The 18,825-nt window shown below is 41.5% G+C and overlaps 1 protein-coding gene across 2 annotated transcripts in view; it reads right to left on the bottom strand.

Annotated features, from left to right (window-relative positions):
- The window catches only part of vgll4b (vestigial-like family member 4b), a 36,831-nt gene extending 19,037 nt beyond the window's left edge, over nt 1–17,794 (bottom strand). The window contains exons 1-2 of one of the 2 annotated variants that reach the window (XM_068712309.1): nt 17,644–17,794; nt 16,085–16,158 (exon numbers count right to left, since the gene is read on the bottom strand). In XM_068712309.1, the coding sequence (XP_068568410.1) occupies nt 16,085–16,148 (64 nt within the window). In that variant the 5' untranslated portion in view covers nt 16,149–16,158; nt 17,644–17,794. Of the gene's footprint in view, nt 1–2,409; nt 3,010–16,084; nt 16,159–17,643 lie in introns of those variants that run through there. The other variant, XM_068712308.1, reaches the window with a different exon arrangement.
- Nucleotides 17,795–18,825: the final 1,031 nt, after the last annotated feature.

The raw sequence follows: 18,825 nt of genomic DNA, 5'->3' as shown, positions 1-18,825 counted from the left end.
GCGCACTTAAGGTGGACTGAACTTTAAGGTGGACCAGCGCTATTCTCCTTTAAAGTGACAAGCTGCTCCTCTGAAGCTTTTAATGTTTCTTTTAACTGATAAATTAATTGGAGGGTTAAACGCTTGGATATTAACATCCCCATTGCTAACTCTGTTTGTATCATGAAAGCACAATGTTGAATGTTAAAATGTCAGCAACAGCATCGTGTAGTATATTGAAATTGTTATAAATCAGAAAGTGAAGAACAGCTAATGAAACTAAAAACATGTTTTCAAAGTTATTTTTTAGAACTGTAACGGTATTATTAAGTACTCATATTGGTACTTGGTATCAGCAAATCAAAAGTAAGTACTTGTAAAGATCAGTGCATCCCTAAACTGCACTTGTGAATAAATGTTGACAATGACAACAGTGTAAAAGTTTCAGAAAACAAAGGAAGCTCCAGGGACAGAGTACCAGTATATATGAGCATTTATTTGACGGGGAATGTATTTTGAGTATGTGTGCTCATGCATACAATAACAAGTCAGCACAGCCACAATATCACAAAGCTCATCCAACCCCCTTCTTGGCTCGACATGTTTGAACATGAACGGCTTTTCTTTCACTATTTCTTTTTTTTTTCAGGGTTGGCTCTTTTCCCTCTTCATTTATATTTGTTTTCTTACAAAGTCAGTTTGATGATGGAGTCAGTTTTTAGCTCAGTCAGCTCAACACAACCCTCACACACGATAAAAAAAAGCAAACAGAAAAACCAATAGATGGGCTAATCATGTAGAGATGAGCTAAAGATAGAAATAAAGCATTGTGTCTAAACACATCACCTACAAGAGACGCCCAGAGGATACACAAGTATAGAACCACCATAGTAGCATCCTCCCATATTCACTGCTGTAACTTTCTTCACTGAGAAAGACAGGATTACACCTGAGAAAGATGATTTGCAGTGATACAAAAAAAACCCTTCTGATTGACTTCAATCCAAAGCCATGAGCAGTCTTATCTGCTGCACTAAAGAATGATCTTCACGGTCACTGAAATTTCTCAAAAAGTAACACGTGTGCCCAAAACCCCTGAGCAAAACTTGAAAAGTCACATGCCTAAAAGAGCAATCATTTTGGGTCAAACAGGAATTGCAACACAACACTCCCCCCCCCCCACAAAGCACTGAAACAGACAAAAGTACAGCTCTGTTGACAGACACCATAATCACATGCTCAACCACTTAAAAAAAGAGACATGTTTCGTCTATAAAATGGCACTTGGCCACCTGCCAAACTGCCTCTGTGACCCTCCCTCAAATCTGCAAAACGGGTTTTCAGTCGCACAGTCTTAATAGGAGTGCTATTAAAAGTTCATATGTTACATGTAGAGAAGAGCTGCTAACTGTGGCACGGCAGCAGTGTGGGAGAAGCAGGGTGATACACAGCAGAGAGGGAGAGAGGAGATGAGAAGATCGGTTTGTAATGAAAATGTTTAGCCAAGTCGCCTAAAACAATAATCCTAACATTTGTTCTACTAGGTCCTGTGTATTTGTTGCAGTTCATGACAAAAAAAAAAGCTGACTTGAGTAGACTACTTTCTTTTCAGTGCTGGAGGTGATTTCTGCATGTATGATATAAAGCAGGAACAGAGGACACAACTTGTATTAATGCCCCAGAGAGACAGAATGATATTTTACATGCGAGCACTGACTGTAGAGCACAGGACAAGAGCTGCACTTCTCCAATAATCAGTCACTTTGCTAATAAGCTTCTGCTCTGTGTGTTCATGACATAACAAGAAATGATGCACTGCTCATGCTAAAAAAAGACAAGAGCAAATAAGAGAAGAGAAAGAGAAATACCAGCCCTTACCTAATAGACAACTGGGTCAAATCAATAAACACACCGTGTCAATACGTGAGATAGTGTCACATCCTGATACAGCTAAAGCCAGACATTTAACATACATCACAACGTTAGGAATGCAAGAGCTTGATATGAATAATAAGAGAGCAAAAACTCTGAAAATTGAAGAAAACTGAGCAACTACCATGAGTATTATAGAGGGAATCAGCCACAGGAGGAGAGCCATGAAATTACGTAGCTAACGGTTAAAACTACGCTCCATGGGAAATATAAGTTAATGTTTCCAATAGCATGTTAGCACCAAGTTCAAACAGTTGAAAAGGGTTATAACCCATTTAACTACATATTCATAAGTCGTTAAAAACTCAATTAATCAACATGTGTTGAAAGGAACAACTTCTCTCTGCAGGGCTCGTGAAAGTAACAGCTAAACGTGAGCTTCAGTGAGTTGAGTGAAAACTTCGCTCCACCATGTCGCTAACGTTTACAACTCACAGCGTTAACGGACACTTCCGAGTATTTTTAAAAACACAAACCGGCCAAAACCGTTCACGTTACCTTCGTAGCAGAGAATGCCAATGTTGTTGTTCATTTTGTCCAGGTACTGGTAGTTCAACAGGTCCATTTTCGTTAGAAGCATTTATCGAGTTTTTACCCCCCAAAAAAGACCAGCTTTTTCTTCTTCTTCTTCTTCTTCTTCTTCTTCTTCTTCTTCTTCAACTCTCAAGCGACGGTCAAAAAGCTAAAGGCCCAGCCTCCAACTTTTGTTTTCAAGAAACCACTTTAATAAAAATTAAACCCGAAGAGTATTGACACCGAGCCAAGGATACTTTTAAAAAAAATAATAATAATATGGGTAAAATGTATCGCGGTGATAAGAGTAGAGAAGAGTAGCGTCAGTTGTCCTCACAGCCAGCTGTAAGTCGACTGCACTGACACGCAGGCTATGCTCGGTATGACTGCTGCGCTGCACCAGCGGTTTGCTCTGGAGTGGAGAGAAGCGCACTGGGCATGCTCCATAAATCCCTGGAGCGCCTCAAATATCAGGGAAGTTTAACGTGCAAGATCAGTCTCTCCAAACACATCCGGACACCCAAAGCGCTGCAGCCATCCCATGTTAACTTTTCCAGGGAGGTATAAAAAAAAAAAAAAAAGAGTGGCCTCAAATAAAGGACTAAATGCTGTAGTTTTGACACAGAATATTAAAAAGGTATCGTTATTGAGTAACTGCATGAAGTCCCTCTAAGAAGATAGAAGTGATAATTGAGGAGATTAGTATAACTTTATCGCAGGGTGTGAGTCCCTGCAGGACTAATATAGTGATAGGAGAGAAGTATATAAAGATAGATAAGTCAGTGTAAACTTGTTTGAAGTTATTAGAGCGTGAAGGTGAGACAAATAAAAGGTTAGATGAAAAGAGAGGGACGGAAAAACGTTTAGGGGGGATACTTGTAATATTTGTTTCTTCTTTTTTGACAAAGATGGTGGTTTCCCGCAATCTACATTGTTTTTTTTTATTTGTCAGGCTTCTTTCAACAGAATATAATATTAGATTAAGGTTGGATTTTTATTTAATACCAAGATTACCCCTCTGGTAGGGTATAAGGACATTAAGCGAAACATGTTAAAAGGAAAAACAATGTTGATTTATATATTCTATGTGCAAAGAAAATCGCCTATAGCCCTATAAGTGGAGGGTAAACTTCCATGTACATGTCAATGGATATGAAAAGTTACCCAGGCCCAGTAACTATCCTCAGTCTCAGCGTGGTTCTCTCCTGCCCTCTGGTGCTTAAGATGGGCTATTCCCAGGTTCTGTCTTCAATAAAGCGGACCGATGTGGATAAAGCAGGAGGCAAACGGGATGAAAAGAGGAAATAGACGTCACCATAGATGCATAGAATGTGAATGTTACATGGTTTGTGTGGACAGTTTCCTCTGGGTGAGAGCATAATGAGCAGGGTGTGGCTGAGCTTTAGAGCATGAGTTCAGACACAAACACGCATTTTCCATGTGTGTGCTTTCGTGTGACACATACCCACAAAACACACAAGACCGGGGAAATGGGAAGTCAACATAATAAATACTTACAAAGTACTGCATTCTTAATAGGTAAGACCCAGCTTTGAAGTAAAAATTGAATATTTCCTCAAAGCAATAGAAATGACTCAGAAAGTTCTGTATTGTTGTCCCTTCATTCAGTCTTGCACCCAAAGCTCTTTAATACCTGTGAGCAAATACATCAAAAGAATAAGGTATAGTGATAATAAATCATGAGAAAGCCAAAGCAGGTGAAAAGGATTTCAGGCAGTTGGATGTACTTTTAAAGCTCTGTAGACTACATTTAAGGGGACAAAGTAAGAGGGAAAGTTATGGCTGCCTCGCGGGCCTCGGCCTCACTAAAACATGCATCTCCTGACTTCTAACACGGCTCAAAACTGGATTAACAGACTAATTATACGGAGGGTTTTACCCGCCTGGTCTCTCGTCTACACACAGGCCACAACAACAAAACCAACAAAGACAGAATGTGTGCCCGAACACTCTCATACATCTAACCTACCCTACCTATCTTTAACGCCTCCCCCCTCCTCTCTCATACACTCACAAGCACATAAACAAAAGGCCTCTCCCGTCCAGTCCTCCCCCTCTAACGGCAGCTCAGAACTAAGGAACACGGCTCCTGTCTCATTGGATACCCATTGTTTCCAGGTTCACACACACACACACACACACACACACACACACACAACGAGGCTCAGTGCAGACAGAGAGGCCATTCAGTGGGACCGCTTCTACTACAGCTGGTGCTGCAGATTACAACTAACTCAGATTGGCTGAACTCAAAGCAGTGCATCGAAAAAAAGTAAGAGGCTGAAGCTGAAAGTTGTTGCTCAATTCACATTGTACTGTGTGTGAGAACATACAAGTGTGCGGGAAGTCAAAATAAAATTGGCAAAGGCATTCCGGAGTTCCAGATTGGTCGATGTCCCAACTTTTGAGGAAGTGTAAACCACAACGCTGTGATTAGACAGCTCAACTGGTTCAGATGGCAAGCAGAGTGCATCCATAAACACAAACTCATAAGTCACTAAACTTGAAAACAAGAAATCATTCTCTTTACTGGAGAGGAGGATGAAAGACAGTCAGTAACAGACTAGTGCCCCCATATGTCTGCCAGACCTCTGCACATCAGCTTAGCTTAGTCTTGCTTCTAGATGCATAACGTGTTTCCCAGTGACAACATGCTCATTTCTCTTGCAATTATCACGAACACTTGACTTCAAATGGACTTAAAAAGGGAAGAAACAGTCTTGAACAGGGTGTCTTTGTTCTGGCTTGCATGCTGTAAGATTGAATAAGTATACTAAGGAGATTAATGGTTACACAACAAGTTGGTGAAATTCCACCTTTCTTCCATAGGGACAAGTCGGTACAAATAACATGGCCTGCAGTGGTAATAACCTTTCCTCATCACCGTTTCCACATCTTGCCTTCGTCAGCATGACTCAAAAGTAAAGAGCTCGCTGTGGGGCTGATATTCTATTGTGATGCCCGGCTGCAGCTATAGTGATTGCCGCTGTTAGAAAAGTATCCGCGTAATTGAATGCAAACTTCTTCTTTTTTTTAAATAACACCATAATCATTTTAATAAGCTATTTCAATGAAAATCTGAATAATGATGTACAAATTATCATTCCCTCTAATATCGTAAATAACATTGCAATATCAGTCAAAATTATATTTTTACAAAATAAACTGCCTGAGTTGGACCTTGGTAGTCTAGTTTGATTTCTACTCTGGTGCACTTAATTAGCAGCGTTTTACTTAATTTAAAAATGAAATGGATACAGGCTCTATTAATGCACTCACCCATTCACCCAGGTTTCATTTCGCGGCGTGAGTATACAACTGCTCTTCATCTCCAGGACAGAGTTCCTGCCTTCCTGTCATTATCCTCGTTACTTCCTGCATGTCTATTTATTTATTTATCTAATCTATCATGCCAAGGCGCTACCACACCTACCTAATCCCCTGCGGTGTTGTGTGTCTCTCCGAACAGGTCTGGGCTTCTCCAGGGAGCGGGTGTGTCTGGATAACAACAGCACACAGGCCAGGTGGTATTCATTCTAATGCTTCATTAACACGCTCCGCTGTTGTGACACAAACACTGACGAAATAAAAGACCACAGGATGATGGTAGAGAGTGTAAAGAAAGCCCAACTCGCTTCTGATTTTCTCACCTTTTCCTGCTTCCTTTCCTAGAATTCAGTCTTTCCATTTGTTTACATAACTAAACTATGTTTATGGCTTGTTGAAAATGAATGAAAGAGGAAAAACTTAGTTGTAGGTTCCTCAAGTTGGTCTTAAACTTTATTATAAACACGATCCTTAACAAGCCAGAGTGGAAGAACAACTTATACACGGGAAGAGATCAAAGGTCAAATCCTTGAATCCGTCTGTTGAAATACCACCACACTATTACAGGCTTTGTTTACATGGTGACATAATGCATTGAAGACGTTTATCCCCTCGGAAAAGTCTTGGCTCAGCTCTTGTTATCAGGGCGGTTACATAACTGTAACTTTTACTCAAACCTTGAGGCTATAAAAGGTTTGATTACACAAATAATGTCTTCCAAACACCTGAGTAGGAAAGACCTGTGTTACAAGTTACGGACATTTTTAACCTTCTTCAAGACAAACTTTTTACAAATCCTGGACGGTTTAATCAGATTGCACATTTAAATGTCCCTGCTTCTCAAAAGCCACCAGATGAAGAGCCACATTTTCATCTTTCTGTGAAGACATTTACATTATCTTCACCGTATTCAGAGACAGAATTACACAGCAGCACAGAGACGCCATGGCACAAAGTTCCTGGGAGCGTTTGAATAAAAAAAAAATGAAAATCCTAAATACAGACTCTCAGAGGAGGAAATATCAGGTTACTCCACCGAAACAATGCTAACAGGTGATTGTGTGAAAGTGAAGCTGTTTGTCATTTGCCACCATTGTGTTGTCTGCTCTTTAGTCTGCACTCCTTGCTCTGTTGATTTAACAATAATATCTAAACGTCCATCCTGAACCTCTTCTTTCCTCCAAATCTTTTTTTCCTCTCTCCGTCTGTTTCCGCATCCCCCTCCCTCCTTATGGCTCGCCTGCCAAATTTTGTTTACAACACAAACACGAGACAGGCGGTGGCTGCGCTCTCACGCTCGGGCGATTTGTGAGGTTGGATATCTACTGTGTGTTATTACAAGTATGCAACTGCCTGGAACACAACTCAGATCTGAGTGTGAGATGCAAATTGTTTCAGAGCAGCAGAGACTCAGATGTCTCGTATTGGTAACAGGAAAACGCGTAACATATTTATTGTACACGGCACTGACTCCTGTTTGAACAGAACATTCATAAAATACAATTTGGGAAAATGATGTTGTATAACTTTGACATGAAAATGTGAGTATGGTCTGTTTTGTTAATAATTAAAGGAAGACCAAGCAATTTGAAATGCATAACACGAAACAGACCTTATTTCTGGTACTGGAAAATGATCCATGCTTTTCAGGCCAATGGGACCCTGTGATAACATTCTTGTCATGCTAACAATTAGGTGGTAACAATCTGACCCCAGGGGCTTATTGGCTAAGACAGATCCTACGTGGGACAGCAGGCTCTGTGCCATTACCACACTCATGTTCTGCATCTGTGCCTGGATTATAGCCTCGGCCTGCTCAGATGTCGTCAACACACCTTTATCACTGGAGGCCGAGCATTAATCAAATCAACTGATTTCACTAAAGCTCAGTCTGTCTCAGCAGGAACACTTTTTTAGCACTAAAAAAGGTTAACTGTGTGAATGGCTTTGCGATCCGGTTTCATTTCATTCTCAGTAACTATGGTGAATGCTATCGAAAAGAGAGGCATGCAAAGTATGTGTGGTCAGCACAGCTCTGAGAAAAAGTTCCCTCGCTAAGACAGCAGAGCTGGTTTGGGATCAGCAAGCATGGAATTTACTGAGGGCAAATGTGGTACATGAGTTATTTAACATTTTAGCCAATATTAAGAAAAGCAGCCATAGCCACAACAAGTTGAAGCAATCACTTTTGTCAGATGAGGACCCTGAACCCGAGACTATTTGACTCAGGTATGTTGATGTACAGGTGGGAGTGAGAAGCTCCATCTATGAAAAGTAGTGGTTAAAAAAAGTATGAACAATTTGACCTGTACAGTGTGGTGGACGACTTTTCAGACAACCTTGATCTAGACTAAAAGACCAGATATCCACCTATCTTTGTGTACACTTTCAGCTATATATTAAACAGCCAGCGGGGGAGGGCAGGGTGTATTGTTATATAATGTATTTGAAAAAAAAAAAAAAAAAAGTGCAATCAGCTGAAAAGCATCAAATGTACCAGAGGAGACATTTGTATTACTACACCCACACTAGGAAGGCCTTTCAAGGGAATTCAACAAATCAGATCTTGGTTAACTGTTTATATCGAACATTTCTAACAATCTGTAGATGGAACAACAAACAGCCGGTGAAAAACGTCTTTTCTAGCTACACAAAACTATTTTAGAAATCAGACAAAGTGCAAAAACCAGTTGGCTTGTTTAAAAAAAAAAAAAAGGAAAACAGCAAAGATAGTAAAAGTATTACTGGTATATAAATATCCATGTGGAAGAAAACAGCAACATACCTTTTTTTAAGTCGAAGTGGAAAACAGAAATGCTTGAAAAACAAGGTTGTATTGTATTTAACCTTGTGACCCTTTGACACTTGAACTTTGACCCTGTGACCATGGCGGCCCCTTGCCCCTTCATTCCTAATGGCCGCCCACTAAACCATGACGATAGCAAAGCAGGGACAATGACGTAAGTGTGTGTGTGTGCGTGCGTGAGTTGAACTGCAGAGGGGAGTCTATCTAGAGGACCGGAGAGATGAATGTGGGAGGAGGGTAAGACAACAACAGATAGACTGATGGTAAGGAGGAGTGACTGGGAAGCCGTCACTTCCCACAACCAGCTTTTCATTCATCTTGAATGAGAAGCAATGAACAGATTTATTTACACGTAATTTACATTCAAACCAAGCTCGCTTTGAGAAGCACGATTGTCTAATGAGCAGCACAGACAACCCGACCCGAGAGAGACTGATGCATTCAATAACCCATTTACCAAAAATGTCAAACCCTTGCTGTAATGTATGTAGGCTGCAGTTTCACTATATTCACATCAGGACAAAGCAAGAGCGAGCATGTTCTGTCATTTGCCAATATGTAAAAACACTCACCGATAATAACACAGAAAGATTAAAAAAGTTAAAATTCAAAACAAACTACTAAAAATATGAATAGACATACTGATTTGTTAAAGTGAGTTTGACCCTGAGGAAGTTTGAGGTGCAAAATGTCATGTAGAATGTTTGTACGTCAACTGTCCCGCCGTCTACCTGCACACCTGCCATCAATCAGCTCGTCACGTCTCCCTGCCCTGCACACACACCTGTCAGCAATCTACTCATCAACTTTATAGTATATCAACTCTGGCTTTACTCCTACTCCTCACCAGATCATCGTCTCAGTTACTGTGGTGGTTCACGCTTCAGTAGTTTCCAATGTTTTCGTTAAGAACTTTTGCCTGCCGACACCGCTGAACAGTCCGTCTTCCACCATCACTTTCACCCCAACTCCCTTCACTGTGGTCTCACAATAAATCCTCTACAACGTCACCTGCCTCTTGTCAGTGTCTTGCATTTGGGTCCACCATACTATCGGATCATTACATAATGAAGCGGTGTATCTTGTTGTTGTTTTTGGTGGGGAGGGTCCACAGTATTCTGCCTATCAATGCATCAGGAGCTCCTGCTCTTCCTTCGTTTTTTATTCCACAATGGCAGATTGTTCTCAACTCTGTCCATCACAGTGCCACAGCATGGCTAATTACAGTGTAGCCCCAGTTATGCTTTATCATTTGACCCTTTCCCAACCAATTAGGAGCACCCACATGCACCGACTCCTGTTTTGAGGCCAGTAATACCTCACTTCTTGTAAAAGTCTTCTGTGGTGACACAAAAAAAAAAAGATTAGACACACAACGAGCAGGAATGTAACAATGAAGTCACCGTTAAAGTTTAACGAGTTTTACCCTGCACGTTGTCTGTACATCACTTTAACCCAGTCATCACGACATCGTTATCGCACTCATAAAACTTTTTCTGATAACCAAGAGTCATCTACTGCAGACTCTTTGACCCACACACACACACATACACACTGATAGCAGGCGATAGCTCAAACACTGTTAACAATTAATGACATCATAGTACCCCATTTATCAATAAAACAGCAACGGGCACCGACAATAAAATAGGCAGTAAAACCTTGGTGGTGTTTGAGACAATAGAGCACAGTCTTTAAAGCATACACGTCTACATACTCACACACACACACACACACGTACACAACAGCATGCACACTACACAACGACACTAAATGACAGTGTGCTCCACTATTTCCTTTGTATTATCTATGTTATATTTGCTGCAGACTTCTACCGTGAACTTTTAGTCGGATATAAGAGTCAAGATATAGATATTAGCATCATGGAGGGCCGCAGCAGTTTCTCTGAGCGTCTAATATTTACGCGGATGGGTTTACATTGGAGTTAGTTGAAAGCCCGGTACGTCTCATACAGACACTAAAGGGTGTCTTGTGCATCGGTATCAGGGCGTGATAAAGATTTGGTATTCGATAACCTGGGAATGAGACCGGGCAAATTTGACTGTGTGAAGAGTCCCTTCTCAAACTCTGGGCCTAGACATGTGAAATTACTTGGCTTAAATTATTTGTTTAAATATTTACCGTTTCTACTTTTAATGTATGAAGTAGTAAAAGTGGCACTGTGGCTGCTTAGTTGCTGAGATTGATACCACTTTTATATCTTTGCAGTATAGAGCAACAGCCAGAGGGCAGTTAGCTTGATTTAGCGTAGCATTAAGACTGGAAACAGCTAGCCTACCTCCGTCCAAAGATTAAAGAATCCGCCGTGACAGCACCTCTAAAGCTCACTAACTAATCGTTTCATTTATACAAAAAAACACTGCCCTGAAACGACAGGTTTTACACTTTATGTGCCCGGCTGTTTCTTGGCTGGCAGCAGCGACTTCGAGGAGTTTTGTTGTCATCATGAGGTTGCCAAACAACCAGCAGGTCCTCCAGGAACTATCAAGCTATTCCTATTACATTGTTTATTTACCCTAGATGTTGAACCCACTCACACAGCTTGTTCTGGTTTTACCTGCGGTGCTGAGAAAGAAGGCAAGTTGTCAAAATGCCCAAGTTTGCAGCAGAAATACATATGTTTACAGCCTGGTACAAAAGAAGTTATCTCTTCTTAAAGTTATCTATAATTAGTGACAGGTGCACGCCTCGGCTTCATCGATGATCCACCTCTTTGCCCATTTGTTGAAGTGGCTGGGAATTAGGCTGTGTTGTCACTGCCAAGATGGCGACGGCCGGAACCGCCGACTTTGAGCGTCGCAACGGCTCTTCAGAAACCTGTGGGTGACGTCACGGAGACTTTGCCCATGTTGTATACAGCCTATGGTTTTAATAGTCCTGTAAAAAGGATAATTTTGTTGTGACTGACTGGGTTACTAAAACGTCCAAAGACCACATCATGTGTGTAAATTGAAGCTCTCCGCAGGGAAGATGAGTAACAGAAATGGAGGCATGCTGCTCCCCATATGTATGCTTACACATTCATGTCTAGCTGCTTAACACCTGTGTCATATCACACAGGAAGTACGGAGGAATATCTGTCAAAAACGTGGACAAGCTGGAGGGCAAACCCACTCCTTGCTGGAAAAGATCCACACGCACCCAAAAAGCCCAACCCATCCCACTCACAAGCATGAGTCCTCCTCGGTCAAATTACCTCCCACTGAGAATACTGTTTGCCTCCAGCAAGGTTTAGACAAAGTGATGCAAGCTCTCCAATTTCCCTTTCAGTGTTGATGTGTCTGTACACCACCGAGCATCGACAAGCTTCGACTAGTTTCGACTGAGCGGACTAACACGGCACCCTTAAAAAAAAAGTTTGAAATGTCTGATTAACCAAGCTTGCAGTAGTTCATTTATATACAACCGAAGACACTCACAGACTAGGACTCCATGATCGAATTGACCAGATTCAATTACAGCTCGCCCGCCTGGCCCACGTCAAAATCAGATTTCATGAAGTCTATTCAATAAACATAAAAGCGATAAACACAGACACTACAACGCTGTCCAGATGTTGCCCTCAGTAGGCCATCCAACAAGACGAAGATAAAAGCGATGGAAGTCACAGTTCAAGCCGAGTTGCTCAGTCATAACCGTTGCTTGCAATAAGCAGAGCGAGAGCTTTGTGAACCCGCTCAGTGCCTGTCACACGTGTGAATTTATGTTCCTATAAAAATAACAGCCATGCTAACGGCTCTGCAAGGCTGCACTTAGGCACAGCAGTGCTTTGAATAATGCTAACACGCTGATGATTAGCAGGCATGATGTTAAACAAACATCACTATCTCAGTTTAGCTTGTTAGCATGCTAACATTTTCTGATTACCACGACACACAAAGTGTTGGACAACAGAAACTTAACAGAAAATGGCACTATATTAAATATCAGGTGATCACCTAAGTCGATAGGATTCCTCAATGCCACTAGCACGGCTAAATAAAATATAATACGGTTCTGTAGGCCATGGCTGTGGTGCCACCTCTGCCTCATTTTGATCAATTCCACATTGGGAAGTAAATCAATGGTAAATCCGGCTGTCTATTTCTGAAAGAAGTTCATTTAGCTCAATTTCAACACGCCGTTGAGCAGATTTAAACAATGGGGATCAAGTATTTACAAGTAAGCAATGACCAGATTTACTCACACCAACCCAAGACCTGATATTTGTACTGGAAATAGACAAAATAACTGGAACAAAAGGACAAATCACACAATCAAAGACAGCCTTGCAATGAATTCGATACATTTAAGATCAGAATATTCATTCTTTGTTGATACTGATGTTGAATCAGCTCTAAGTAGATTTTTGCTGCTGAAGTTTGTGGTGTTGTTATATCAGAATATATAATACTGTAAGGTTATTATTTATTTCAATTAAATTGTGTTGATTTTTTTTTGTCCACAAGCTACAGAATATTCAGCGCAAGAATAAGAGAGAACATTATAGAAGGGTCGGTTTTAATGGTTAATGGTTTCCCTTCACCAAGAGCTTGGAAAAGACTGGGTTGTTTGAACAAACCATGGAAACTATAACAATGAACGGGGTATTCTGTCAAAGTGTGTATTTGTGTTTTCTCGAAAACAAACAAGCGGGATTTCAGAGAACAGCATGTGTATCAATGCATGTGCAGAAGTAGAGCAGAGGGCACCATACAGATCTCAGCCAACCACCTTCTCCTGGCACCAGTTCTGCTTTTGTTGTGGTTCCTGTCAGAAACAAAATATCCATATTCCATCTCTTCAGTCGAGCCCTAAACCACTGGTCCTCTTTGAAAAGACTGGCTTTGATCCATCATCCAAGACACCAACAAGCATGGACAGAGCCTGCTGACTGGGAATGTTGCTAAAGCCACACTAAAACCAGAGAAATGACGCTAAAAAAATGCTACAAACAAACTAAATATGTCAATCTGTCCTTGGAGCTGAGCCTGTAGCGCAATCCAGACTGTTTAAGGTTGATCTCATATACAGGTTTGCTTCCAGGAAGGGTGGAGCGCACTGCAACATCTTCCAAGTAGCCACCAAAATTGCTATGGACGGTGGACAGCAAGTAGCTTTCCCCCGACATTCACCATTAAATATAAAGGCACAGATTACTTCACTGCTTCTTCAGTGCCTGAGTAATTACTGTATATTCAAGGTCAGGACTATTTGGCTTAAGCCCTGTGATTAGTGTTGTTCACAGGCAGCTTGTTTCAAACTCACTGACAGCAAGGATGAGCCCTACTGAAGCGTGTGCATGTGTGTGTGTGTGTGTGTGTGTGTGTGTGTGAGTAATGTCGTTAGTTTGGTTCCAGAAGTGGAGGGAACTTAACTTATTTGTTATGTTCATATCAATCTAGAAAATAACAAAGTATGCTAATGCTTATATCCAATGTGTGCATAAAAACAACAATGATAAACATTTATATCACGTCCTCTCGTTCCTCATCGGATTATAGTGGTTGGTTAGACGACACGGTTTTTTAAGAGATTTTAGTGAAAGTATCAGACTGTACGGTAAAAGTAAAGGGGATGTTGTCATCACAAGCATTGTGTGTGTGTGTGTGTGTGTGTGTGTGTGTGTGTGTGTGTGTGTGTGTGTGTCCCAAGGTTTTACAAAGTCCAAATTTTACATAGACAGTTTTTTTAGATAAGCACTCATATTCAAGCAGCCTTAATTAATCTGGGCCGAGGCCAACAATTCTATTTTGGGATATTACTACAGTATATTTTCCACTAAGCAGAGCGACCTCGGACCAATACATTATTCATGGGCTGTAATTCCATTTCCATCAAGACAACATTTGTGTAATTTCCTGAGAAATTCATTTCCAACAGAGATGGGTTATCTGCAGGAGTGTGGTTTAAATAAATTGAACAGGGCTTTTCATTTTAAGCTCTAGAGGTCGTGAATCACAGCACCGGTCCTGACGAGCCCCACTTGGTCCTTGGTTAGTTAGAGCGGCTGTTGGGAAGGCGGGGCCGAGCCTCTCCCTGTTCTGTGCTCTGGCATCAAGCGCTGCACAGGCAGCGCGAAGGCTCATCATAAATGCAAACAAGTAGGCAGAGGTTAATGACTCAGCTGCCCGTTGGCCTGGTTGGCTGACCAGCGTAGTAGGTTGGCTGGCTCACCCATTTCTCCTGCACCTTTGTGGAAGCAGGTCGAGTGCATTGTCTCTGAACAAAGAGGCCATGCACGACCCGCAACAAAAACTGACATCAGCGCAAAGGAAAAAAAAACAAAAACACTGCAGGGGAGCGAGGGAGGAGGGGAGGAGGGCTCCTAGAGCGAGGAAGCTGATATTCAAGCTCACTTAAGCCGCAGCATTGTGGGAACAAACCGGGTGACATGGGAGACGTTACAGCAGAAGCTCTTTCTAAATACTCCTGTTCTCTCAGTACACCAATGACCAGGAGTGAGTATCTGAAAAGTTCCTGTATATACAGTATACTGAATATTCTAAGTTGATCAATTAGCATGCTTCTGTGAAAAGACTTTAAAATGAGGAGCTTGAAAAACTCAGACTGAAATGGATGTAGCTTGCACTTCTACCAAATTAAAACATTTCTCTTAATTGAGTCCATACATTATTTGGCTTTCATTTAAAAATTCTAATTGTGCTCCCCGCTGATTGAGGAGCTTCAAATTTCTTCACAACAAAAACAAATTCAGATAATAAAATATAAAAAAATCCACCGGCTTGTTTTTCCTCTAGAGCGACAAATTAGGTTTAAGTGCTGCACAGCCAGAGGGCAATTATTAAATACATGACACACACACACAATCTGCTGAACAGCAGAAGAGAATATTATAAAAACAACAAACTAAACGTCCAGCTCCAAACAGCGCAGATCAATTATCAGTGGAAGCCACTCTGCTGGCTGAGGAGAGGCCTCCAGAATATTCTTTTTCAGCAACACTAGAAGTCCTCAGACATGATTTAGAGGAGGAGAGAGGAAAAGGCGGAAGAAGAAGACGGAGGCAGGGAGACCGAGAAGAGAATGAAAGATGGAGAGTTATCAGGAAGACAGCAACACGGACATAAAGTTAGAGACAGACAGTGATAGGCTGAGACGGAAAGACACTGACATGGAGGTAGAGACAGATAATGAGACGTAGATCCACCCCACCCTGATTCCGTGGAGAGCAGGTTAACACAAGCAAGCGGCCGAGTTAAAGAAAGCAGCGCTGATGGCAGTTGAGTGCGGTTGGTCTTATTTGCCTGTGTATCTGCTGCTGCGAGCTTGCAACGCACAAAGACTCCCATTGTCTCACGGCAGAAAACAGGGCCGAGGCTTACGGCTCAATATATTGCTGCACTTCATCGATGTCTAACGACGACTCTAATCGTTGGAATCGTTTGTCCACAGGGCACCTTTTAACAGCAAGACACAGAGGGTGGGAGCAAAACTGCTGACACACAAACACAAGCAGGAAGCTGGAAGTCTGGTGAAACTTACTCTCTTCTTCACTGGCATGGACAAATGACGCGGCTCTTGACAGGACATCCAGTGGTGTCTCCATGCTTGGACGCCTGTGGGACAGAGGGGAGGGGGGGGGGGCACTGTGCTGAGCATGAGAGCGGCTTCTAATACAACAACTAAGACAAGTCATTCAGAGCAAACGCATGGGGAAATCACTATTGTTCCCATAAAGCGGTAACATTTGAAATCTGCCAACACCAGAACTCCAGGTTACAAAAATGAGACTTTCATCAATAGCGTAGTTATATTAAAAATGTAAAACATTTATGCATATGCCAAACTTTTCGGAGCATCAGTGTTTAATGTCGTATTCTTAATGCAAGCAGCTAAGAAGGAACTTTGTCTAAGCAGGATACAGTCTTCCTTGATTTAGATTTACAAATATCGGATATTACATTATTTGTACTTTTTTAGTGTAGTAGGGGCCATACTGAACGAGTACTTTTGATACCTATTGCACTTTGCCAAAAATGCTTCTGTACTTTTATTGAAGGTTGACTTGTATTGTAGTATTTCTAACTTGTAGGGTTGTTCTTTAAGAAATGGTAGGAATACTTCTTCACTGTTATCGTCCTCTAGTTTGCAGAATGAATTGTGACCTTCCTGTGATATGTTGACTACAGAGCATTTTGCACTTTTAGCATTTTGGGGGGATTTTTGTCCTCCAGTATTGAGCCTCCAGTGTGACTTTACTATGTGAGGTATTTGTGGAGAAGAAGAAAAACTCTCCAGCGCGCTTCTCTTCCCTCTTTCTGCATTCCTGAGATACCGTTCCCTCATTTCTCCTCATTCCTCAAGGAAAAACAGCGCTTTAAGGACGATTATCATTAAATAAAACCACTTCCTGAATCTTCAGACCAAACTGCAAACATGTCAGGTTTGTTTGTCCTGTCGCTCGTCCCAACACAACATTGTGCGTGAAGAACAGCGACACACTTTTACGACCAACCCGGGCACTAATGAAACCGATTACTACTATTATTATTATTATTATTAATAATAATAGTAGTAGTAGTAGTAGTAGTGGTAGTAGTAGTGGTAGTGGTGGTGGTGGTGGCAAGTGCGTCCACTTTTATTCTCACCAGTGGTGTATTTATATCAGCGTGACTCAGTTCTTCCTCGTCTGCCCTTTAAGAGGTATCCAGGCAAAATACGAAAGAAACATATTGCTACTTAAATAAAAGTGATTATGTTTCACTTCTTTCCACCACATTCACAGTAGAAGCACAACTAAATGTCCCCGAACGAGGAGGAAAGCGTGCGGTTTGAGGGGGTCTCTAGACGTGAGAAAGTTTGGGACGCGTGAACCCACCAGTGCCGCTTCACGTCGTGAATGAAATCTCATATAACGACGCGGATGTTACTTCAGTGCGGCCGTATGCGCGTGTTTACATCGCTGCCTTTCGCTTACATGCGGACTATTTCGCAACAACTGACTCCCAGGGGGAGAGAAGGGGGGGGAAAAGAGCGCACTCTCATCCTACAAACGCGAAACAATGTCAGTCAGACACAACTTCATGTTTAGCAGCACATACCTCCTTCAAGCGCCACCTTGGTATCCTCCAGTATGATAATATCCACACAGGGAAAAAAATAATAATAAACAAAAACAAGATATAGGGTATATCCCACAGAGACACAAAACAGAAGCCGCGGTTAAGCGGTGCCGCATTCGAGACAACACAATAGTAGCAGAGCTGTCGGGACAAACTTGGTTGTAGGCTAAACGAGGAAGAGGAGGAGGAGGAGGGACGGAGGAGGGAGGACGGCAGGAATGCCTGGAATGATGGAATTCAGTTCCTAGCAGGTGGTGAAAGTGAAGCGCGCTGATTGGTGGAGGACCGAAGCGATGATATCAGCATACATTATGATAATAACCCATTGCATCACATCCTTCTGAGAGTCAGGCTGCTGTCACAGGCTTTACTACTCCGAGCTGGTGAAACATTTAGCAGGTGATTAAGGAGAGCTCTCCCGTCCTCAACGGCTACTTTATAAGTGCCTTTGTGCAAGGCAGTTAACCCTCAAGTTAATGTTTAATGTTTATGTGTGACCCCATTAGTTGTTAAACCTATCAAAGGTCCATATTAAATATATTGTATAAAGGTTTACACTGACAGCAGTCCCCTACTTAGCATTCGTAAGCAGCATATAAACATTTAACGAGATTTTACATTTCAGTAATAAGATGCTAAACAGTCATTTCTAAGTGCCTTATGTATTTATAATACATTACATTATAGTGGTGTATATATATATACACACACACAGGTATATAATGCAGGCAGATTGACTGGATTTGTTACAAATGCATCAGTGTATACAGCGTTTTACGTTGTAGCTGGTTTCAGTGAAGCTCATTTCTGCTACTTTGTACACTGTTAGGTTGTGTAATCCGCACTCATACATTATGTTTTGTAAAATGATCGTTTGTCTTGTATATAAAACTTTAACTTGCAACAGGACCAATATCTATAGCTGTCAGACGAATGGAGCGGAGGAAAAATACAAGATTTCCCTCCGATATGTAGAACTGTAAATGTACTTTCCATCACTAACAGCAGTTTCTCGGTTGTGCTGGGATTATGTGTGGTCAGAAAACAGTCCTGAAGATAGATATTATAAAACATGCAATAGATTACCAGTGAAAAAGAGAAGTTATTGTGAGTCTATCTTTAAATTATTCATGAGGTAACTGAAGTCATTTTCTAGTGTGA

Source organism: Cebidichthys violaceus, unplaced genomic scaffold (assembly GCF_023349555.1).
Source record: "Cebidichthys violaceus isolate CVI_PGR_0920_01 unplaced genomic scaffold, fCebVio1.0.p SCAF_17, whole genome shotgun sequence".
NCBI classification, from domain to species: domain Eukaryota; kingdom Metazoa; phylum Chordata; class Actinopteri; order Perciformes; family Stichaeidae; genus Cebidichthys; species Cebidichthys violaceus.
The sequence above is the reverse complement of the archived record's forward strand: the minus strand, read 5'-3'. Positions and strand labels throughout refer to the sequence as shown.